Consider the following 24909-nt stretch of genomic DNA (forward strand, 5'->3'; position numbering starts at 1 on the left):
TAAAGATGGGTGCAACCACACAGGCAGAAGCCTAGAAAATACAGAGAGATATGCACAGCCTGAGCACCCTGGAGTGCCAGTATCTGGGCATCGAGCCCTGTGGGGGTGAGGAGACCACACCCAAGACTACACACAACAAGCCCCTTGCCAGCCCACAAGCAGGGACCCCTCGTTTCTGCATTCCAGACAAATCGCCGGGAGAGCTATTATCAGAGGGACCTGGAGGAGAAGATGGTCCACAAAGTCACCATGGATATCGTGAGGATCATAACGTCTTCTGTCAGTGGGACGACCAATGTGAGTGAACCCCAGCCACCTGCCCCCTAGGCTGGCATGCTGCAGCTGATGGCTCATGTCTGCACTGCCCAGGCTCAGGGGCATGGTGCATGCCCAGGACTCTGTTTCCTCCATTCCCACTGACTTCGATGCCTGGGAGCCCCAACCTTCCAATTGCCTGAGCTCTTATCCTTCAAGATCCAGTTCCAGAGGCGGGTCCTCAATGGGAGATTAGAGCCCCCAGATGTTAAGGCAGTGCCTGGCACTCTGTAGACCTCAATACATATCAGTTAACTTATTGCCTGAAATGTGTTTGTTACCTTAAAGCCCTTCAATCGAGGGGTGTGTGTGTGTGTGTGTGTGTGTGTGTGTGTGTGTGTGTAGAGGTGTATAAAGAAATGATTTTAGTAGTTTAATTCCACAAACATTCAGTGAGTTCTTACTTTGCAAAAGATATGAGAGCGTATACCCAAAGGGCTCCATATGACTCCAAGGAGTTCACAGGCTTAAGAGGAAACAAATGTATCAACTTTTAATTGTAATACACTGTGACATAGCAATAAGATAGGAAAATTTTACCATGACAGCTCAAGGAGTTTATTATGGTCTATTAAGTGAGGCCACAGGCTAGATGGCCCTAACCAGTGGCAGATTGTCCTAATAACAGAAATAATGAGAAGAAGAAGGATTGCTACAATCCACTGAGTACCTGCATATAGCAGGTGTTATTAGGTGTGCAATGTGTAGAATCTCATTTAATTATCCCCCCAAAACCTACGAGGGAGGGTCTCTTGTTATTACCCTGTTCTTGTAGAGGAGGTAGCTAAGGCTCAGTGAGATATTCATTTGCTCCAGGCCTTGAAGCTGCTAAATTGTGGAGCCAGGATTAAAATGCTCTTTTCAATTTACCACACTGCCTCCCTGGGAGAACCAGAAGCTGGGGATTCTAACCCTGGTGGCCAGAACAGGTCGAGTGACAGCACTTGTTCGTTGGTGGCACGGGATCCTCACCCCAAACTCCCAGGAATGTGGAATGAGTCTAAGGGGCACCAGGATTAGCTGGGGGTGTTCAATGATCATCCAAGGAGAGGGGAGACGGCAGGGTGAAGTTGGAGGGCTGGAGACACAGCTACAAGAATCTGTATCAGTCAGTGTCCTCTAGAGAAAGAAAGCCAGTAGGACATGCACACACACACACATACATATGCACACATACATGCACACACACATACACGCAGACACGCACACACATTCACACAGACATGCACACACGCACATACATACACATGCACACAGACACGCACACACATGCACACACACAAATGCACATGCACGCACACACGCCCATGTCTTCAATGTATTTCAACGCCTTGTGTTATGCAGTGGTGGGAGTGGCAAGTTGGGAATTTGTAGGACAAGCCAGCAAGCTGGAAACTCTTAAGGCAGAATATCTTCTTCCACAAGGGAAATTGTTTTTTTTTTTTCTCTCAAGACTCTTTAACAGACGGGATGAAGTCCCTCCATGCTGTCAAGGACATTTTCCTTTATGGATTGTGGGCTTTGGTCACATCTACAGGAACCTTGACAGCCACACTTAGATTAGTGTCTGACGGAACAACTGGGTGCCCTCACCAAGACCAGCTGACACACAAAACTGACCATCACAGTTGGCAAGCACAGCTGGGTCATGTGCCCAGTGTGCACCTCTACAGGATTTGGGGTCAGAGGGAGGGCGCTGGTCACAGAGGACGTGATGGGTGTGGAGTTGGTGTGAGGTCAGCAGGGAGGGAGCTAGGGCATCCAGGACGAGCTGACTCCCCGGGCCGTATCAGGTGGGTGACAAAGAGCAGGGCTGGCCGCAGAGCCAGTCGTGGCTGAGGCTGCCAGCAGAGGGGAAGTGGTTCTGGAGAATTGGTGAGAGCTACACTGTGGGGAAGCTGGCCGATCCCCTCGCGTGGCCACGGGACACCCCGGCTAACCGCCCTCCCCCCAGGAGTTTTGGGTGCGGCTCCTGTCCTATATCATGGAGACGGACTTCACCGAGGCTCTGACTCCCATCTGCATCAGCCTCACCAACCTGGCCGAACAACAGCTCCACACCGAGGACATGCAGGACGTGCCGGCCAGCGGGTCTGGCAGGAGCAGGCACGGTGGGCAGCATCCCCGGGCCACCATTGGGTTTGGGCAGGTGGGCCACTCCGTGTCGGGGAATGCTTCCCCTCCTCCAGGAAGCGTCCTGAGGTCCACACAGCCAGGCCAATGGCCCGCTCTGCCATAGTGGAGGAGGTGTTAGCATCGGGCCAACTGCCTCTGGCGTCTCACTCCCATCCCTACAGCCCTGGCCCAGACCACAGGCCCAGCTCCCACCCTGCCGAGGTCCTGGCTCAGCCTCTCTCGGGCTGTGACTTCTCTGGGCTTCTGTGAACCAGCTGGAGGAACTAGGGGTGTCCTGTCTCAGTCCTCTGCAAACCACCCCTTCGGGGTTCCCATGATTGAGCACTGCTCATATCAAACTCTCAAAAAAATGACTCGGCCCACCTACATATGGCATGACACTGTTGTCCCAAGGGGGTTTCTCTCATGGGCTGAAGACTCCGCTGGATGGGCATGGCTGGCAGTGGAGCTGATTTTGGGAGCCCTTTAGGACCCAGGGACAGCAAAGGGTGGAGCTTGCTCTGAGCAACCAACTAGACCACCCCCTGTGGCCTTCCTTATGCCCCTACCCTCCCCCCACCCCCACTCTGGGGCTGAGTCCTCTCCTGTCCCCCACAAAACTGCAACTTCTCAGCAGCCCTGCTCCTCCCTTGCTCTGTGGTCAAGTGTTTGCTTCTTATGGACTCATTGACTCCCGAAGCCTGAAGTTGGGGTGGAGGTGGGGACAGCTGTCTGATCACTGTTGATTCAACAGATGTCAAGTTTCCCAGGAGGAGACACTCTCATGGCAGGTCCTGCTGCCCACTACAAAGTGGGCATATCCTGAAAATAGCATCTTCTATATCCCAGCGCATAGCACGATTCTCCACTCTTCTCAGGATAAGCCAATTAAAATTATGTTCTTTACGGAAAACCCCTATGCAGACCCACATTCCGTTATGGGGATAATGGGATGGTGTCAGAGAAACACCTCCCAGGGGAAAGCCTCCCTTGGGGACACGGGGCACGTCCTGGTTCAGGCCAGGCACTTCAGGAGGGGCTGAATCTTCTTCTTCCTCAGTGGACCTGCCCACGCCCCACAAGCTGCTAGCCCGTCTCCTGGTGAGTGGCTCGCCGGGGCTGTGCCCTGGCCTGGCTGAGGCCATGTCCTGTGGTGCTTCTCCCTTGAGCTTCCCAGAGCCCTAAGAGGGAGGAGGGAGCTGGACGCTTGGCATGGCAGACCTTTCGGTTCCTGTTGTCCCTCTCGGGTAAATGTGTCAGGGACCTGCTCTCAGATTCCTCCACTCAGCCTCTGAGCAGCCTCAAAACATCCCCGGACAATGGCCTGCCTGCCCCCCAGGCTGGGCTCAGTCCTGCACCCATGTGTGGACTCTGGATGCTAATCGAGGATCCATGGAGGGTTGGGGTGGGGAGGGCGCCCGTGGTCTTGTCCCTCATCCCCTTTCTGGGAGCGAGGGGCCCGGAGCTGCCCAGTCCAGGCAGAGCCCCACTGGCATCTTGGTGCCTTCCAGGTGCTGATGTCGTCCCCCTACAAGGGGGAGGGCCGCGGGGTAGCCATGCTCAACCTCCTGAGGATTCTGAGCCACAGCATCGCACCAGCCATGGCTGACATGTGGGAACTGGAGATCCCACTGCTGGTCAAGTACCTGGAAGGTGAGGTGCCCGGGGGGCCCACCCCGAGCCAACTGCCCTCAAAGTGTCCAGGCTGGGGTACTAATCACGTGGCTTGAACAACAGGAGCTGAGGTTTGAGGTGGACCAGCACAGCCTCTTTTGGTCCTTGGCGAGGTGGGGAGGGAAAGGCAGTGTGTGCTGAGCCCACCCATGGAGGCCTTTGCAGGCCCAGGTCAGGAGATGCCCCAGAGGGGAGCAGCAGAAGAGAGTGGCATGTGTGACCCTTCTTTCTGCAGAACATACTGAGTTTACTTGGAATCAGAAGACTTGGGAGGACAAGCTGATTCAGGTAAAGAGGTGACCCAGCCAGCTGAGGTCGGGGCGGGGAGAAAAGGGAGGGATGATAGGAGGGCACTTGGTAGGGTTGGCATGTGGGGAGTTTTAGAGCCCCAAAAGGACACAATCTCCTTCTGTCAGAAGACTTGGAGGTTAGCAAGCATGACCATAGCTATGTCTATCAGCATGGGAGAACAAAGGGCCTTCCACTCTGAGAAATCAAGTGCTCAGGAAATCAGCACGAGGGTGGGGTGCGCGTGGCACCCTTCCCACCAGCCCCCAAGCTGCAGCTGTTTTCCAGACTCACGGGGCCACCAAACATTAGCACTGGATCAGGGCTTTGTGGTCAGGTGGTCCAGAGATTGGAAAAGGGGCTAGAAAAGGGGGGAATCACTACTTAAGGTCACACAGCCTTCCTGGAGCACTGCCCACCAATGTCTTCTGCCTCCCCAGTTTCTGAGAAACTCCCTCAAGAAGACTCGGGGTTCCAACTGGAGCCTACGTCTGAGCAAAGAGCTGAACAATCAGATTGAGAGCTTTGACAGCCCCTCTCTGGAGAAGGTTGGTCCCCTCAGCGTCAGGGCAGTTCAAACAGGGAGGGGACTCAAGAAATGTTGGAATGGAGAGACTTACACTGTGTGTGAGAGCAGCTGCGCCGGTCTACAGGGTCCTGGGAGGAGAGGTGGGTGGTCCAGACTAGTGAGTTTTAGTTTGTTTTTCTTTAAGAACCTGCTTTGTTGAAGCTGGGGCTCTCTCCTCCAGTCACCAGCTTCCCCATCTTTCTCACTTTACTCTCCATCTGAAGATGTATCATAGCAGAGTCCAATAGGCAAGGATTGAGCTGTCTGAACAGGTTTTGGCAAATATTTAAAAGGGTGAGAATGACACTGAACCACAGAAAGCTAAAGAAGTCACCAGGTTCTAGCTCAGCAGTAAAGATAAGGCCTGGAGCAGGAAAAATAAAGAGGAAAGCTGGGGTTTGGAGCTGGACTCCCAACTGGACTCCCAACTGGACTCCCAACTGACAGACTGCTGGATATGTTTTCTTACACCAGACTCATCCAGATACTGGATGAACACATGTGTATATTTCACCGTGAAAAGCTTTGATAAAACTATAAGCCCTGTTGAAAGAAATCAGAGAAGGTCTCAATCAATGAAAAGCATCCCATATTCATGGATTGGAAGATGATACAGTTTAGATGACGACACTCCCGAAATTTATCTGCAGATTCAATACGACCCCTATCATAATTCCAACTGACCTTTTCTTTCAGAGATTGATAATGATCTTAAAATTCATATAGAAATGCAAGGGGCCTAGAATAGCCAATATAGTTGTGATTAAAAAAAAAAAAGAACAAAGTTGGAGGACACAAACTTTGCAATTCCATGACTTCTTGCACATAACTGCAATAAACAGGACAGTGTGACACTGATATAGGATAGACATATAAATTGGTGGAATAGAATTGAGAGTCCAGAGATAAACCTCACATTTACTGTCAATTGATTTTTGATAAAGGTGACAAGAGAATTCAATTAGGAAAGAATTCTCTTTTCCACAAATGATACTGGGATAACTGCACACCCCCCTACAAAAGAATGAAGCTGGACCTTATCTCACAACATACAAAAAATTAACTCAAAATGGATCATAGGTGTACATATAAAAGCTAAAACGATGAAACTCTTGGAAGAAAACATAGATGTAAATCTTCGTGACCTTGGCTTGGGCAAAGTCTTCTTAGATATGACACCAAAATCACAAATGATGAAAAAAATAGATAAATTGAACATCATCAAAACTAAAAACTCTTACACTGAAAATAGTACCATCAAGAAAATGAAAAGACACCCCAAAGAATTAGAGAAAATATTTGCAAACCAAGTCCCTAGGATATATAAAGAACTCATAATTCAATAATAAAGAGACAAATAAGCCAGTTAAAAACAAGCAAAGGATCTAATAGACATTTCTTCAAATAAGATACACAAATGGCGAGTAAGTACATGAAAAAATGTTCAAAATTATTACCATTAGGGAAACGCAAATCAAAACCACAATGGGGGTACCACTCCATACACACAAATATGGCTATAATAAAAAAGGCAGATAATAGCAAGTGTTGGCAAGAATGTGGAGACATTTAAACCCTCATATACTGCTGGTGTGAATGTAAAATGGTGCAGTAGCTTTGAAAAACATTTTGGCATTTCTTCGAAATGTTAAATATAGAGTTAACATATGACAGCAATTCCACTCCTAGTTACATACGCCCAGGAGAAATGGAATCATCCATCCGCACAAAAACTTGTACATAAATGACCATAGCAGCATGATTCATATAGCCAAAAACGTGAAAACAACTCCGATGTCCATCAATGGATGAGTGGAGAAACAAAATGTAGTCCATCCATACAATAGAATACTCTTTAGCCATAAAAAGGAATGAAGTGCTGATAGCTGGGATAAAAAGGTTGACATTTGAAAACGTTTTGTTAAGTAAAAGAAACCAGATGCAAAGGAACACAAAAGACCACATATTATATGATAGTATTGATTTGCAGTGTCGAGAATAGGCATCTCCATAGAGACAGGAAGTAGATTAGTGGTTGCCAGGGGCTGGGGGAAATGTGGATCGACTGCCAGTGGGTACAGGGTTTCTTTCTGGGGGTATAAAAATGTTCCAAACTTAGACCATGATGATGGTTGTACAATCCTGTGAGTATCCCACTGAATTTGTAAACTTTAAATAGGTTAACTTTATGGTGTATGAATTATATCTCAATAAAGATGCTTAAAAAAAGGTTTGCACAGGTATCAACTAAAAATGTGTTTGTTCAAATATACACCCTTTATAGGTAAATATGAAAAATAACTAACAGTAAATTATATCTTACAATTATCTTCTGTAGCTAAATGTTATGGATTTGCAGGTATAAGTTCTTAACAGATGCCAATTTAAAGCCAGATATTCATTTGAAAGAAAGTTGTATATAGTATTTAATTAGCAAATGCATACAGTTTAACCATATTATAATAACTCACTCAACTTAAGGAAAATAAATAAATACGTAGAATTTTATTGGCTCAGATAACTTGAAAAGGCACTATTGGATACAGCAGCTTAGGAACTTCCTCAGGACCCTTCCAAGCTCTTCACTGCTAGACTGGCATCTTCCAGGTAACCCCAGTAGATGGAGCCAATCTCATCCCCAAATTAAAATGCTGAAATCATTATCTTTCTATATACAAATAAAAACAAAAATGCGATGTCATGAAAACAGCTCCTATTCAAAGGAGCAGTGCAATGTAAAATATATAATAGATATTCAATGCTAAAATATTGACTATATGACATAATGTGAAACCAATGTGAAGAACCCAAAATTACGAGAGGCAGGAACGCTGAAAGAAACCCTAATAAAATAGACACAATATCTCTTGTTTGAAAATAGGAAGTCTCAATGTTGTAAAGGTGTCCATTGTCCTCAAAATAATCTGTAATATAATTTACTCCCAGTCAAATTCCTAAAAGGAGTTTTTGTGGAAATTTGACAGTTTTATAGAATTTGACAAGAATATTTCTAAGTTCATCTGAATGAAAAAAAAATGTAAGAGAATAGCTAATTGAAAATGAAGCACGTTAAGGAAGGCTTTGCTATCCCAGAAAAATCAAAGAGTTAGTGTACAAAATAAAATAAAACTGTGGGACAACCAGAAGAATATATTGATGAATATTTTGATAATCTTAACATGGAATAGGCCTTCATATGCATGAAAAGAAACCAAGAAAGACAAAGGAAAAGAAAGACTCTTTCCCCTATGAAAATGAAATTTTTCTGTGTGACAAGACTCTTTCCCCTATGAAAATGAAATTTTTCTGTGTGACAAAGCAAAATTACCATGAATAAAATCAAGAGGGAAATGAGACAGTGGGGAAATATACTGCTGACAATAGTATATGATCGTTCAGTTGAGTCTTCTGATAGGCGATGATAAGAAACAAGCATCAGACTGTGCCTGATTTTAACTCTTGGTTCTGTCACTGTGCTTATTTTCTCATCTCTAAATATAGTAATTGTAGTTGCCTTCTAGAATGGTTGTGTGGATTAACTGAAATAATATATGTTTGTTTTTGTTATTTTCCCAAATATACACACAGAGTTCTTATAAATAAAACATAAAATAAGACAAATAACCCAGCAGAAAATGGGGAAACAATATAGACAGAAATTCAAAGAATGGATGGATCATGAGAATATGCAAAGGTGATCGGCATGGCTAATAAAGAAACAGACGAAATGCAAATGTCCCACCTCTCACTAATAATGTCCAATGTGAGAGAGAATGTGGGAAAGTAGGTGCTTTTAGATATTTTGGTAGGAGTGTAAATTGGTCCAACTTACATTGTAGGAGAGAAATTTGGCCTCCACCATCTATAATATGCTTGCCCTGTACAATCCAATCCCCAGAATAACCTGAACATTTATTTTTAAAAATACATAAAATGAGGAGATATCTGCACATTAAAACAACAAGAACAACGACAACAGAAAAACAAACGTAGAGGAAAGAGTATGCAGTGAAGTCCCCCACGCAGCGACCCCTGGAGGGCCGAGGAGAGCAGCCTGGAGCTCCCTGTGTTCTCTGCCTCCCAGGGCTTTCTGTACCGGGCCTTGGGCTTCACCTTGGCCACAGGCCTGGAGGCCGACAAAGTGGAGGTACTGCTGCTGGAGCTGCTGTACAAGACGGACTATGGCAACGACTTCGATCGGGAGGTGAGGGTGTCCTGCTGTCCCCTCCTATCTGCCGGAGCCCTCTGGACCTCAGGGAATAGGGCGTGTGCACGCCTGCCTGCATGTGTGCGTGCATGCATGCATAGGCGTGCATATGTGTGCGTGTGCCTGTGCGCGTACACGCATGCATGTGTGTACTAGTTTGTGCGTGCGTGCATATGCATGTGGGGGGGGCTCCTCCTTTGTCCCCTGCCTGCCCCCTCACCCTGGCTGGCTGGGTCTCCCCGCAGGGCGTGATTCTGTGCTTTGGCCTGTGTGCCCGGGGCCAGGTGAACACAGTGCTGAACGTGCTACATGACTTTGAGGAGAGGATCCAGGAGTCGGAGCAGTCCTGGCAGATGGGCGCGTGGCGGGTAAGGCAATCTCGCTCCACAACCGGGTCTCCCGGGCCCTCTTAGAACAGTAGTGCTCTCAGCACACAACCAAGGTTCTGACTCGATCACAATAAGAAATCCCGCTCTGTGAATCCTGTTGCCAAAAGGACTGAGAGCGGAGGCGGCCTCCAACCAAGCTTTACTGTTGGACCATCTGAAGAACACAGGGTGGGCTTTTCTAAGACCCACTATTACAGAGGAGTCCTAGCCTCTTGCTGCTCACGATGGGGGCACCTCTGGGTGCTGTTTGGAAATGCGGGGTCCCAGGCCTCACCCAGACCCACGGAATCTGAAGAAGCCACAGGTGCTTTCCATGTATTGGGAGCTCTGCCTCAGTGAACCAATGGGGCTGGGATGGAGGGGCTACAATGTCCACTGTCATGTAGATGAGAACACTGAAGCTTGTCCAAAGGCAAGCAGCTGGCCAGTGGTGAAACCAGGAGTTGGACCCAAGCAACCCATGGCTGGCCTCTCTGATCAACTTCCTGCCACCGGGTGGGTACCACAGGCTGGCTGAGCTCCCAGTAGGCAACCATCTGAAGTCACTGATGCCTCAGGCTTTGGCTTTGACCTTGGACACTTGCCCTGGAGCCTAGTAGGTTGGATGAAGAGAATCCAGAGTGTCCCAGGCTTCTGCCCTAGGTTTTCCACATTTCTACTCACCGCCTGGCAGGGCTTGGGTGCCCCTACGCCTTTTCCACATTGGGTTTGGTAGCCTCCAACATGTCCTCCCAGCAGAGGAAGGCCGAGGCTCTCTGTTCCCATGGACCCCCAGCATCACGAGAGCCCGTGGCCCAGAGCAGGAGCCTGGCAGGTGGAGGTATGATGGAGTGGACAGCCAGCTTCTGATTGGGGGAGTCCACGTGAACCACCTGCTCACAGCTAACGGGTGGTTCTGGCCCTGGTCTGACTTGCTCACCACTCTACGCCCAGGGCCTGGCATGTCGTAGGTGCTCAATAAAGAGCCGTTGAATGAAGGAATAAATAAATGAGTGTTTCAGGCACCTTCAGCTGATTCAGTGGCTCTTTTGGTCCTGTGACCAGAGACTATCTGTGTGCATGTGGGGCCGAGCCTGCTCCCTCCCAGACAGCGGAGTCGAATAGTTCACCCCCACCCAGTGCTTCTTCCCCTCTCGCTGACCTTGCAGAAAGACCATCCCTGGAGGCGGGAGACTGTGAAGAGCGCCCTCATGGTGATGTACAGCTGTGTGGCCACGTACTGCCACCCGCAGATGCTCCTCACCCACGTGGATAAGCCCCTCACCGCGAAGATTATTCACCACTACACCAGCAGCTGCCAGGTGACCCCAGGATGCCACAGGCCCACATCCAGTGCCTGGGGATGCCCTCCTTGTGCCAGGCTGGTGGACAGTGACCCTGCATCATTTTCTGAGTGGTGGGAAAGCCAGGAGTTGGATCCAGGCAGCCCGTAACCCATATCGAGACACCCAGGAGTCCTATCCGACATCCAGCATGTGGGAAACCCACTGGCCCTACCTGTGCTGTTCTCTGCTGCAGGGGCAGGTGGGGGACAGCCCTTTCCCCGAGTGCTGCGAGGGGTGAGCATGTGTCCCCAGAAGTCACAGGATAAACCCTCCTCTTTCCAGCCTCTCTCCCTCTACCTTCATTTCTGCCCCCCCTCTGAACCCCCAGACACCTAACCCAAGCCCTTTCATAAGGGACAAAAAGTAGGGTTATCTTCAGAATTGCAAAGGGACTAGCTACTTCCTCGGAATAGCAAGGAGGAGAAAGCACAGAGAACGAAGCAAACGTTATTGTATTATTATTATTGTTTTTTAAATTGTAGTAAAAATAGACATAACATAAAAATAGACAAAACATTAGTCATCGTTAGTCATGAGCCCTTTTTAAGTGGCATTAAGTACATTCACATAGCTGTGCAACCATCACTACCATCCATCTGCAGCGCATCTTGTAAACTGAAACTCTGCATCCATCAATCTATTGCCCATCCCCGCTCCCCTCAGCCCCTGGCACCCAACGTTCTGCTTCCTGACTATGTGAATGACGACTCCAGGTACCTCACTGAAGTGGAATCGCACAGTATTTCTCCTTTTGTGTTTGCCTTATTTCACTTAGCATAAATGCCCTCAAGGTTCATCCGTGTCGTAAAAACAAATATGATTTAATCTCAATAACTTACTCTACTTCTTCGGTGACACATAGGGCTCCCTGCCCCTGGTGAACGAAGCTGCCGTCTGACTGGCATTGTGGCCCTTGGGCACAGTTGTGCGGGTCCTGGGGGAGGCAGCACCTTCTCCGGAGCTCTGGAGCCCGGCCCACGTCCCACCACGTGGCAGATGCTGTCAGGTGGTGGAAGGACAGACGAGGCCGGCTGTCCTCTGAGTGCCCCTGACATTGACTGTTCCTCAGTGCTGAGGAAGGGCCATCCTTATGCGGCTGCAGGCTCCGGCAGTCAGGGCAGTGGCTCGGGACCCCCGGGATTACTCACAGCATTCCTTCCCCTGGTCTTGGTCTGGACGCAGGACATCTGCCTCAAAATGGCCTTCATAAAGAGTGTGGTGCAGGTCGCCAATGCCATCAGAAACATCACAGACCTGGAGGACTTTCAATTTGCCCAAAAGACGACTCTTACTGCCATTCTAATGGTAAGCCGGGTGGGCGCTTCCTCGGCCCTGGGAGGTTTTGGGGTCTAACTCCGCTGACTGGCTTCCACCTTGACAGGTTTTCAGAATTCCTGAGGCATCTGAGGGATGAGGAGGGTACAGGGGTCTCTGAAGCCCCTTTCTGTCTCAGTTCTGCTTTTATCCAACTGTAGGAGTTCCGAGTATGATATTCTTGTACCTGATAAGGGGTTTCATGGCCAGGAAACAGTCAGGTTCTGTGGTGGCCCCGAGGTGGCTTGTTTAGCACTGGGAGACAGAGGTCCACAGGGTCAGCCCTGCTGTAGCCCCAGACTTTCTCCATAGGAGGGACCTAGGGAGTAGGGATCTGCTGCAGGCAGAGCTTAAAGCTGGTTTTGCACAGAACTTTGGTAAGAGCTAGGAAATGTCAACTGCCCAAAGGCAAGAAGCGATGACAGGGACTGATGGAGTTTGTGGGACAGCCCTGTCCCTGTCCCCACACCTCCCCACTCCCTTACAATGCCTTGCCCCTGGAAACCGCTCCAGCTGAGCTGGAAGCAGCTCTGGAAGGAAGTGAGATGTGGGTGGAAGAGGAGGCACCGAGAAGGAAAGGAACATCCATTTGGTTCCTGCTCTGGCCAAGAGCTATACGCGTATCATTTCACTCCAGCCCGGCACAGCCCTGTAAAACAGGCCACCGAGTCCTCGTTCTACACGTGAGGGTTCTTGGGCTCAGGCAGGGGAAGTGGCTTGCCCAAGGAATACCCGCAAGTAAGGCAGGCCTGAGCGAGAAGGACAGGCGCATCTGGAGCCCCACACCTTTCACCAGATTTTGCTGCCTCCCCGAAAATGTCCAAGGCCAAGTGACCCTAAAAATGTCAGGTCTTCCTGGCACTAACACTGGGAAGTGCTGCCACCATTAGGGTCACTGTGAGTCGAGGTCCCCTCTCCTGCCTGGACCGGGACTCTGAGTGGCCTGGCAGCTCACTGCCCTACTGGGTCGGGCAGGCGATCATCAAGGCGGAACCGATGTACAGCCTCGTTTCTCCCGTGCGGGCCATGGCAATGGATGCCGTCTCGCACATGAGGTGAGCAGGGCCCCTTCCTGTGCCCCAGGCACTTGCCCTGGGTGAAGGCAAAGTCTGAAACTACCCCTCAGTGCTCCTTGGGTGGCTGCCCCCACTTTTGCCCTCCCTGCCTCTGGAGCTCCCAGGTCAATGGGCCATCCTAGAAGATGGGGATTGGCTTCCACCAACTCTTTTCCATACTTCTCAACAATATTTCAAGCTGGGCTCTTCTCCTTGGATTGGGAAGTGACTGACAGGTGGATAGGCTGCTCTTCAGTCCAGTAGGAGATGTTTTAGTAAGAAATCATGCAGTGACACTGAGTAGTACAGCAGGGACATGGGTTGGGCTCGGTCAAGGAATTTATTTATTGACACGATATTGATACAGTTAAGCCAAGTATTATAATAATTATAAGTAATGAAATACCTGAGGTTGCCTTCTTGGAACTGTCCATCCGCCAGTGGGGAGCAGGGAGTGGGAAGAAGCTATGTGTTTATAAAATTCGTGTTTGAAATGGTTGGGTCGTCTCTAGGAATTCTTCACCAATTTTAGGCAGAGCTGTCATTTAAGGTCATAGCAAAACTACTTGTTATTTTACGAGGTAACACATAGACAGATTTCAAATAAATGTCACAAATATTTATTTGTGACACTGGGGGAGGAGCCGGACATGTGCACAAGGAATTAGAAGTCAGAGCTGAGTGTCAACAAAAAAACCTAAGACCCGAAAAAAGTGGGCTACTAACAAGCTGCAATTCAGTTGCTGTAATAGGGGCTATAAAAAGGAGTTTGACTTCTGATCTGGGCTTAAACAAAGTACATGGATTTGGGTAGGAGCAGGAAGCTCTTGGCGACACAGAACCCCTTTGGGGGGGGCAGAACTTCAAAGTTAAAGCAGGATGGGGGCTCCTAATTCTGGAGGTACAATGGAGTCAACAGGGGTTACTTTTAACAATATGGATTTTCTGACCCCACCCTAGACCTTTAAATAAAGATCCCTGGAGTCCGACATGGCCCCCAGGGCCCTTAAATTCTAATCTGCACCTCGGCTGATAACTATTGATTAAGGGATAGAAGGTAGATGAGCTAGGTGTATCAAGAAGCTACCTACCACCCTGCAGGGTTTATTAAAACGCAAGTGGCTGGGCCCCACCTCCACAGTTTTTGATTCAGTAGCTCTGAGGTGGGACAATAGAATCTGCATTTCTAATAAGCTCCAAGGTAATATTGCTGCTGCAGTATTACACTTGACCCCTGGGTCAGGACCAGCCTGGGAGGCAGAATGCATGGTTGTGCTCAGAGAGGAGCAATGGAAAGCTTCTGAGCAGGAGAGGGACAGGGTGAGGGCAGACAACACATAGGAGAGGTGGTCTGGGGTCCCTGAGCCTCTCCTTCAATCACAGTCACTGGCCACTGATGGTTGGGCAGAGCCAGGGCCCCTATGAAGGGGTGCATGCCTGAACCCCCATCAGGGAAGCTGGCCTCTGCCTTGCTTTATGGCATGCCTCCACACCCCAGATGGGGCAGGGTCCCAGCTGCTCACTGACCACTCCTCTTGTCACTTTTTCTCTCCCTAGCAAAGTGAAGCCTTTCTACTCCATAGAGGAAAACAGTGAGCTGATGGATGTCTGCATACATTCTTTAATTTCTCTCCAACCCCCAGGAGAGGACAATGAGTCCAGTAAGGTAGGTCCCTCTGGGCCACCTCATTTTCTGGGTCAGGACTTGGATATTTACATTAACATGGGCAGTGCCAAGAGCCCACCATCCTGAACCACCTGTGAGTGGTTAGAGGCAGCAAAGTGTGGCAAGCTCTGTGTAAGGTAATGCTAACTGCTGTAACAGATAAACCACAAATCTCTGATCTCTGTAGTTTAACAAGATGAAAGCTTATTTCACATTAAGTAAAGTCCAGTTGGCAGTGGGGGTGGGAGTATTGCTGTTTATGTAGTTATTCCAGTACCCCGCCATCTTCAATGCATAACTCTGAGAGATCCTGGGTGTACTGATATCCAGCCTGGATAGGAAAGGTGTGGAGGCTTTATGAGCCACTTTGCCCACCTTCCATTGGCCAGAACTCAGTCACATAGCTCCACGTAGATGCAAGGGGTCCTGGGAAATGTAGTCCCTGACTGGATGGCTGTTTCCCCAGGAACATTGTGGAAAAGGAGGATGAATCTTTTGTGGTCAGGTAGACATCTGTGACTCCAGGGCTGACCCTGGATGATGAGTCAGTAGAAGCTGGCTCTAGGAGTTCAGTTCTCTCCTTTGTAAAATTGGTTCCTCTTAAGACGTTGTCTTGTGTGTCACATGATAAAATAAGTGTGAAGAACTCAATTTGAGCAAAAGTAAAGGGGTGATTACCAAACCATCTCACACCGTGTGCCCCCTCATTGCTGCCCAGCTCTTTCCGCCTCTTTCTTGTCATAGACCCTGTACACGAATGCCCTGCATTCCCTGGAGCAGCTGATGGAAAGCCTTATGCAGAGACAGTTGGACCCCAAGGGTCTGCAGGAGATGGTGCATGTGAGTTGGTGGGCAAAGGACCAAGAGCCAGGGATGGTCAACCCTCCCAGAAAGCTGGCTTGAGGGCCAGGGTCTCTGGGGGAAACAGGGGGATGAGTTAAAAATTGTTTTGGTAGTTTTATTTAGGTAAAATTTCAAATTTGCTGAAACATTGCAAGAATAATACAAAGAACTTCTGTATATTTTTCACCCAGATTCACAATTCTTAATATTTTGCCACAGTTTCATTTTCTTCCTCCTCTCTCTCTCTCTCTCTCTCTCTCTCTCTCTCTCTCTCTCTCTCACACACACACACACACACACACACACACCCCTTTTGAATTATAGAGAGTTAGTTGCAGACATCAAGAACAAGAATATTCTCTTATCTAACAATGCAATGTTATGTTCTAATCTTTGGTCCATATTCAAATTTCACTAGTTGTCCCAATAGTATCCTTTACAGCTATTTTTCTGTGATCCAGGATCCAATCAGGATTGTGCATTACATTTAATTGCCATGTCTCTTTAGCCTCTATCAATCTGAAACAATTCCTTAGTCTTTCTTTGTCTTTCATAATCTTGTCAGTTTTTAAAAGGATACTGGTCATTTATTTTTGAATTAGGTTGCTTGCTCTCTTATTATTGACTTTTCAGGGTTTTTATATATTCCAGATACAAGTTCTTTATCAGATATATAATTTGAAAATATTTTCTCCCAGTCTGTGACTTGTCTTTTCATTAATTTCACAGTGTCTTTTTAAGAGCAGAAGTTTTTAATTTTGATGAAGTCTAATTTATCTTTTTTTTTTTTTTTATTGATCATGCTTTTGGTGTCACACCTAAGAAAGCTTTGCCTAACCCAAGGTCACAAAGATTTCCTTCTAAAACTTTGTAGTTTCAGGTTTTACAGTGAAGTCTATGATATAGTGAAGTTTTGTATATACTGTGAGGTATGGACCGAAGTTTATTTAATTTTTTTTCCCCCGTGGATAACCAATTACTGCAGCAGCATTTGTTGAAAAGGCTCTTTTCTCCTTTGAATTACCTTTGCATCTTTGTCAAAAATCAATTGACTGTGTATGTGTGGCTCTATTTCTGCACACTTATTCTGCTGCACTGATGTGTTCGTCTATCTTTACACCAGTGTCTTCCTGTCTTGATTACTATAACATTATAAGTCTTGACATCAGGAGCAGAGAGTGTGAGCCCACCGACTTTATTTTTGGCTGCTACATCCCATGAATACTGCTTCATGTATTGTTAAGCTCTGTCATTAAATGCATGAACATTTAGGCCCTGGAATACAGAGTGGGCTGTGCTCCTGGCCCTTTCACCACAGGCAAACATTTGGAGCAAGGCCAAACCCATCAGTCAAGAGCCATCTTGGATGCTGGGGGCGGGGGGCGCGCTCTCTCTGCTCACGGTCACATCACCCTTTTCTCCATTGAGGGGGCCTGGGAAGAAAACCAGAAGTGTCTAGGACCATCCAGAAACACTGAAAGTCCGATTCTGAGTAGGAGGGATGAGGAGGGCAGTGGTTGGCCAGGGAAGGGCTGGCCCTGGGATTTTCATGTCCCCTTCTGTGTTCTGGGTTCTATCCATAGCTCCTGGAAAAGTGGATCTTGTCGGAGAGAGAATGGGAGAGGGAAAAGGCAATGAAACTTCATCTCCATCTCATGCAGATCTATGTCCAAAGCGTTGGTGTCTGTGTGAGTGCGGGATCACCCAGTCCCCAGCCGGCTGCTGTGACACCCACAGAGAGATTCCTGTCTCTGTCTGTGAGAAGAGGGAACACTTTTGAAACCAAGTCTTTCTCCCTTGAAGAGACCCTTGGGAAGAGGCTGTCTCACTTGGGAACAGCAGAGACTCCTCGAGGAGCTCGTCTGGGGATCTGGGGTTGGGGAGTGAGGGTCTAGGCTTGGTGTGGATCCAAGTTCTGTGGGGACTGAGGCTCATACCAGGGTGAGAGCCCTCTTTAAGAAAAAGGATTCACAATTATGAACACCACATTAGTCAGAAAAGTGAACACTTACTTAGAATGAGAAAATAAATCACTGCAAAATTACAAAGTTTACAAAGTTTGACCATCACGGAATCTAGAATAAGTGATAAGGTGTTTTTGTTGATGACCCGTCTGAGCCCTCTCTTCCTACATTGGTTGGCTCCGTCCTCTTTGAGAGCCTGCTCCTCAGGAATGGTTGGCATTGGCAGGAGAACGACGGTTTCCTGGGGCTGGGGTGTGGGGACCAGCCTTAGGTCTCACGGCTGGTATACGGTGAGAATAAGGCAGGTGGCACCCTAGTGGGGACTCAGGTCCAGCATGGTGAAGCGAGAGCCAAGACTACTGCTAAGTAACATCTGAGACACCATGCACAGTGCATTCCCTAGATTCTCTGAGGCCGTTCTCACGACATCCCTGACAGAGGAGGTGCATTATTATCAGACGAGGAACACGAGGGATGGAGGTTAAGTACTTAGGTCACATAGACAGCGGAGACGCCCAGACTTAAACCCAGGGCTCAGTTTTAGGAACAAGGCAGTCACCTGGACGTAGAACCTGGGCCCAAGGTCAGCTGGACTCCTCGGATCTGACTGCTCAGCCTCCAGGGGCCCAGCTATGGGGTTCAGGAGGCAGAAACTTGGGCGGCGGGCGGATGGTGTCCTCCTTCCCCTTCCCAGACAAGGGTGGTGTTTTCAGAGCAGGGTTCCCCCTCTCTAGCCACCCACTACACTGCCTCTGGGTAGTACCAGGCATGCATGAGTGGACAAAGGGTGTGACCCTTGGGGTCTCCTGTCCCTCAGATCCCCCTGAAGCTGGGCCAGTTTGGCACGCTGGTTGGACTCATTGCCCCGTGCACCTGTGACTCCCACAAAAGAACTCGTTTGGCCTCAATGGATGTCCTGTCCAGCCTGCTGGATCTTCACGGTATGGGTGGGGGCACATCAGGGCCAGCCTCTCCAGACTGGGAGGGCGGGCTGACATCAGGGATGTCAACGGTGGGGTTGTGTGGCCTGGGCGGAGTGTGGCCTCTCTGTGTAGACAAACAAGGGTGACCAGCAGAGATGGCAGAGAGGGTGCAGAACTCATTGAGAGGCCATGGAAGCTTCCAGAAAGAGAGGCTCATTGGTGCAGCACAACTCACTGAAGGTGTGTGCTAGGTGCTGAGGGGCCTTGCTGGAACAAGGCCAGTTTACAGATACCAAGGACACAAAAAACTGGCCAGAAATGAGCTCCGGGGAGAATGCAGTGTGGTGACCTTCGGAGGGGGAGAGTTTGCCCCTGGCTTGGTGGCGGGTGGAGCGTCCATCAGAGGAGGGCCTCCGGGACAGCATTTGAGCCGTGTGCAGAGGTGGTGCAGGGAACGAGAGCAAAGACAAGAAAGGATAGGATGTCCAGATGCTGTAGTGTGGTCCCAGCCCGCAGAGCCAAGGCCACCCGAGGGCCAGGGCGGGAGGCCACCATGACATGGCCCGTGACGGGGCCCTCTGTCCTTGCTGATCACATCTGAAACTGTACCCCCGACAGCAAGCCAGACCTGCTCCTCATGGGATGCTTCCATGGAGTTGGAGTTTGCGAAGTGCAAAGAGGACCTTCAGGGCTTGGACGTGGAGATTTTCAGGACGTCCGCCAGAATTGCCAAGGTGACAAGCCAGGAAGATTGTGTGGTCTCCCGGTGCCTAGATCATCTCTGGGGGGCAGGACCTTGCTCAACCTGTCTGTGCAGCCCCCATCCTCTGGGAATCACAGCTTCCATGGCCTTGGGTCCAACACATGCCATGCATACTTAAAAGGCCTACAATATATTAGGTCCCCACGGGGGTGCCTGCCACACAGTAAGTGCTTAAAAGTGTCCAGCTGTCTTCTCTCCATCCCTGTGATGTGGTACACTGAGGGTGGACGGGGCCCAGAAAGAACTGAACACAAGGCCCTGCACACAGGCGTTCGATGGCATGCTGATGACTGAGTGTCTAGAGTCACTCACATCCTTGGTGCTGCAGAGGGGCGAGGTCCCTTCTACCTCAGAGACAGAGGCAGCTTCTCGGAGGAGGGGGGCTCGTGGAGCTGCAGGACAGGTTGGAGGGTGTCAGGACTCTGGGCACACCCAGAGGAAAGCTGCAGGGGAGTAAAGACACGACAGGGAGGGTTTGGGGTGAAGCTTCCTGGGAGGGGTTCAGACAGGACTGGGAACAAAGGATGGGCGGTAGGAGGTTGGAGGTACATCCTGGATGCCTTGGGCATCCCTCTGACTTGTCCTCCCACTGAGCCCTCGGAGGCTTTGAGAGAGGAGTGGTCCTGAGCAGGCCCAGGACTGGGATGGAGAGCGGCTGGGCCGGAGGCGGGGCTGTGATGTCGAGCAGAAGAGGGACGTCCATCAGTGGTGATAGGTGGGGGCGGGGCCTGGGCCTGGGAATTTGGTGGTTGGACCCCAGGAATGGCCTGCTCTGGTCCTAGGTGGCTTGCATGCTGTTTAATTGTGATGAGGTGGTCTCGCTCATCCAGAAGCTCTGTGAAAACATCGGGGCGATGGACCTCCAGCACGACCAGGCCTCCGTCACCTGGATAGGCACTTTCCTCCAGATGCGGGTCAAGGAGCTAGAGGACAAGGTGGCAGAGCTGTGGCCAGGCCACCTGGGGCCTGGGCTGCCTGGTACACCTAGGCTAGAGGGTGGGCAAGGGCCCAGCTGCACTCGCTGAGAACGCCTCCCAAATCCCTGGTTGTAAAGAGGAGAAAGAAGTAGAGTTCTAGAATGAGAAAGAAATGTGTTGAAGGAAGCCCGGATAGTAAGTGAATGGGGGACTGAGGCCGGGTCTCTCTCTCAGAGGGCGCTGCTTCCCACATGGAAAACCTGATAAAGTCCAGGAAAAGACCAAACAGGATTCATGGGAGGGGGTGCTGGACCATCGTGAGGTTGGGCAAGTTCCCCGGAGGAGGGTGTGCAGTGGACTGAGGACTGGAAGCCCCTGAGGGCCAGGCCGCCCTGGTGATGCGGGCCCTATCCCCCCCAGGTGGCTGAGGTCCTGGGCGCCATCCTGGTCCACCTGCCCACGGTGGACCACATGGAGGTGCGGGGCCTTCTCATTGAGGGCATCCTCCGGCTGGCACACTACCACCAGGAGACAGTCCTCACGGCGCTCCTGAGGCAGCCGCTGCCCATGGAGAGGTGAGTGCCCCGGTGGGGGGCCACGGCCTGCTGTGCAACTCAGGCCATGCCCGGCTCACCTTGTCTGACACGTCTGAGAGGACCGGGGCCTTGAGAGGGCCTTGAGAGGGCCTTGTCTGACCCTCTCCCCCATCTCTCACAGGAAGTACAGTCTTTGGGGAACCAGAGACCCAGTTTTGTGAATTCAGTTTACGGATCTCCTTGTTCAATTTGATCTTGTTGGACTTGTCTCGTTAGTCGTTTAGACCCCCCAGGACCCCACCTCTCTGTATGGCTCATCAAGTCACTGCCCTAGATAGAGCCCTTCCCTTCTCAGCAGGGCCACAGGCTTGGACTTAGGGATCAGGAAGTCCACTGCAAATTGTAGTCTGGCAGGTTCCCTGGCTTCTGCAGGCCTCCTGTCCTCTCCTGCTGAATGTGGAGATGAAAACTCTTCCTCAAAGATGTAGTGAGAGGAGGAAGAGAGACAACATGAGCCCGGTGCCTAGGACTAGCCTGACATAAGTTGGGCACTTGGAGACTATTACTAGATATGTCCAGAGGTCATCAAACTGGAGGCCTGCTGAGATCTCCAAGGTCACTTAGCTGTGGAGTCGGGGCTTCCAAGGGGGCTGCGGCTTTCCCAGGGGTACTGTGAGCTGGGTCAGAGAAAAGTGGCTGAGCATGGAGCCAGGGACCTGGGTTCTAGCTACACAACCTTTGACGGCTCACCCCTGTTCCCCAAGATTCAGCTTCGTGAGTCCAACCACTACTCAGGGGGCTGCTGGGAGATCCACAAGGCTCTTACCCACCAGGGCACATGAAAGGTAACCCACAGTCCTTGTGCCCTGTCTTTGGCTAGCCACCTGATGGAAGTGTGGCAGGCTGTGGCGGACAACGTGCCCTTTGCCCGGATGATGCTGCATGGGCTGATGGGCCGGCTGCAGCTGCGGTTCACCCCCAGGGCCAACGCCACCTCCAAGGCTGACATCTGGCGCCTGGCCGCAGTGGACCCTCTGATGGTGAGTCTCGGGCAGGCCCCAGGGCTCCCTGGGGGATTATGAGTAAGAGTGCCAATACCTCCTGACATTCTCCCTTCAGACTCTATGCACCATCCATCTTCTCATCGAGAAGATGGACAAGGACGATAAGCTCCCGGACCTCTTCCCAGACCTCATCTACACCTTCCTGCTGCAGCTCAGCAGCAGCCAGGGGCCGGAGGCTGTGTCACCCGTCCTGAAGACATGGAGACTCGTCCACACGGGGACCCTGCCTGAGGAGATCAACCTGAAAAGGTACTGTTGAGGGCAGGAGGTGTGGGGTGCAAGGCAGTGGCCCTGGGCTGGACGTGGCCTCGGGCTGCTTCTTAGAAGTCACCAGACTCCAAGAGTCACCTTCACCCAGAGGCCTTTGCCATCCCCTCTTGGTGGGGAGGAGAAGTCTCTGGAAGCTGATCTTGCTCCCACCGCTCCCTCACACGTGTCCAGCACAACGCAGTTTTCAGAATTTGCAGACCCACCCACTTCCTCATGTGATCGCCCCTTAGCTCCTTGAGCAGGCCCAGCAGGCGTTGGGACCCGACTTCACAGACCCGGATGTGGTGCTTGCCCCTCTGAGGCGCCTTGGGTGCTCCCGGTGGGGCTGCCACATCATGACACGGTCCCACTTTCTTCCAGGGTCACGATCAAATCCATGCAACTTTTGTTCAAGAGACTGAACAGTGAGCGGCTGGTTGAAACCCTGGAAGAGCAGGGTGTGTGGGACCTCCTGGAGAGCGGCTCCACCTTCCTGCAAGGAGTGGGCCTGCTGGCCAGGTGGGCACCCAGGCTCCCACAGGGAGGGCAGGGGGACTTGTAAAGGCACCTCCTTGCTGGAAAGTCTAGGTGGGAGCTGAATGCCTCACTTCTGGGGGGATTGCCAGGTTGACCCGTGTCCCAGACTCCGGGACAGCAGCAGCATGCAGGGCAAAGCAAGTCTTTTATTCCAACCCTTCGTGCCCCAGGGCAGGAAATGTGATGTCAGAGGAAGCCTGGGGCTCGCCCAAGGTCACACAGGGCTTCAGAGCAGGGCCAGGTCAAGCAGCCCTCATTCAGTCCCCTTTTATAAAAAGGCGATGGAAAGTAAGCACTTCACTGACACCCCCTGGCAAGGAGGGAGAGGCCCAGAGGTGCTAGATCTGCCCACAGGCTCAGGCTCTGTCAGCAGGAGCTCAGAAGCCGTCCCCGCCCACCCTGCGGGCTGTGGTCCCCTCTGCAGGCTGTACATTCGGAACATGGAAGGCTACGGGCGAAGGCTGTCGGAGCTGCTGCTCAGAGGCATGGACTCCGAGGTCCTGGGCTGCCGTGTCAGCAGCACGGTCGTCTGCGTGGAAGTGAGGCGCTGGGTGTGGAGGAGAGATGGGCTGGGGAGGGTGGTGGGCGACCCCTGCTCTCTTGGGAGGCTTATCTCCGGGGCAGGTGCCCAGGCCCGGCGGGGCATCTGAATCCAGGGGGCAGGCGAGCGTCCCTGATTTGGGTGTTCATTCACTCATTCATTCCTTCATCACACGAGTAGTTCTGGGCCCTGAGGGGAAAGGGGTTCCGATTCAGCCTGTGCCCTGCAGGTGGCCGCTGACTGATGTGTGACCCGGGGAGTGGTGGCAACACCCAGGATGGCACCTTGGGCTGAGTGACTTGCCAGGGTCCCACAGTTGTCAGGCAGAGGAGCCAAGAGTCAGTCCCAGGAGTTCAGGCTCCAAATCCTGTCCTATTCACAGGGGCCATTCTGAGCCCTGCATATAATTGTGTGGCCCGTCTTGGGCCTAAGAAACGCGCCTCGATTGGGGATAACTGTAAAAAGTTCTCCTTTCTAGTTCATGAGCGACCCAATTCTGTACCAGGCGAAGCTGCTGAAGCCTGCCGTGCTGCTGCTGGAGAAGGGCGTGGGCCAGCAGGACGAGGCCCTGCGGGTGTTGTCCTTGCGTGCCCTCGGCAACATGGCCCTGGGCGCCCCCAAGAAGGTGCCGCTCCCCACCCTGAGCCCGAAGGCCGAAGGCCGGGCGCAGAGTCCATGCTGGAGTGGTCCTGTCACCCAGGGAGGGCAAGGGGGAGGGGGGGGGCTGAGGGCTCCCTGTGCCCCCAGGTGCGGCGATACCGGAAGCTGCTACTGGAGAAGTGCCTGTGTTCCCTGAGGGAGCCCAGCAGCACCAGCGTGCCCTCCGAGGCCATGGAGGCCCTGGCCAAGATCCTGGCCGAGCTCCGGGAAGGAGACATGGGCTCCTTCTTCGACGCCGTCTCTGAGCAGTGCAGGGCCTTCTTTGACAACGTGAGTCCCTGTGAGAGCCTTGCTGGACCCTGGGCCTCAGTGGGGGCTCCGCAGATGCCTGCCAGGGAGAGAGTGAGCACGTCTGAGCCCCCCAGGAGAAGATGCACTCGGACCTGCACACAGGGCAGCAGGTCCGACTTGGTACTGATTCTCGATTGCCTGATCCTGGGATCTTGTACAAAAAAAAAAAAAAGCTTGTTCTAGGGCCCACGGGACCTTTCTCCCTGCTATTTGGGAACGAGCTTCCCTTTCTACTTCCTTGCAGCCTACAAATGTTCTTTGGGCACCTGTGACGTGCCAGGTGGGGACTCAGCCAGGCAGTGGTGTGTGCGTAGACTCAACAGGGCCCTCCTCTAGGAAGTGAAGCTCACAAGTACCAGTTAGGCCCGGTCTGGGAGCCCTGCAGGAGAGACTCCATCCTGATGGAATGGTCCAGAAGGCTTTGCAGGGGTCGTGGCATTTAAAAAGGTCCATGGAGAACGGCTGGGGTTTTGCTGGGCTTCTTGCTCCCTGAGTTTCAGAACTTGTTTGTGTGTCTTGGTCGCAGGAGAGCGAGCAGCTGCGCTTGAAAGCCTTCCTCCTGTTTGGGAAGCTGGCGAAGGTGGTCAGGATTTCCAAGAAGCATTTCTTCAAGGAGGAAGTGAAGAAAGCCTGGGTCCCCCTCATGCTGCATTGCCAGGACCCCTGCTCTGATGCAGCCCAAGTAAGACACACCCTCGTCCGTGT

The 24909-nt window shown here is 51.1% G+C and overlaps 1 protein-coding gene across 1 annotated transcript in view; it reads left to right on the forward strand.

The window, feature by feature from the left end:
• MROH2A (maestro heat like repeat family member 2A) overlaps nt 1-24909 on the forward strand; it is a 40459-nt gene that overhangs the window by 12640 nt on the left and 2910 nt on the right. Inside the window, exons 13-37 of the mRNA XM_081052210.1 lie at nt 187-297; nt 2270-2426; nt 3491-3531; nt 3942-4083; nt 4340-4392; nt 4833-4940; nt 9045-9164; nt 9413-9535; nt 10705-10857; nt 12064-12186; nt 13171-13250; nt 14808-14916; nt 15661-15756; nt 17343-17447; nt 18541-18664; nt 19265-19380; nt 20192-20344; nt 20747-20901; nt 21743-21902; nt 21982-22175; nt 22557-22694; nt 23137-23251; nt 23732-23878; nt 24001-24183; nt 24731-24886. Coding sequence (XP_080908336.1) covers nt 187-297; nt 2270-2426; nt 3491-3531; nt 3942-4083; nt 4340-4392; nt 4833-4940; nt 9045-9164; nt 9413-9535; nt 10705-10857; nt 12064-12186; nt 13171-13250; nt 14808-14916; nt 15661-15756; nt 17343-17447; nt 18541-18664; nt 19265-19380; nt 20192-20344; nt 20747-20901; nt 21743-21902; nt 21982-22175; nt 22557-22694; nt 23137-23251; nt 23732-23878; nt 24001-24183; nt 24731-24886 — 3162 coding nt within the window. The remainder of the gene's footprint in view (nt 1-186; nt 298-2269; nt 2427-3490; nt 3532-3941; nt 4084-4339; nt 4393-4832; nt 4941-9044; nt 9165-9412; nt 9536-10704; nt 10858-12063; nt 12187-13170; nt 13251-14807; nt 14917-15660; nt 15757-17342; nt 17448-18540; nt 18665-19264; nt 19381-20191; nt 20345-20746; nt 20902-21742; nt 21903-21981; nt 22176-22556; nt 22695-23136; nt 23252-23731; nt 23879-24000; nt 24184-24730; nt 24887-24909) is intronic.

Source organism: Rhinolophus hipposideros (genome assembly GCF_964194185.1).
Source record: "Rhinolophus hipposideros genome assembly, chromosome: 6".
Lineage (NCBI taxonomy): Eukaryota > Metazoa > Chordata > Mammalia > Chiroptera > Rhinolophidae > Rhinolophus > Rhinolophus hipposideros.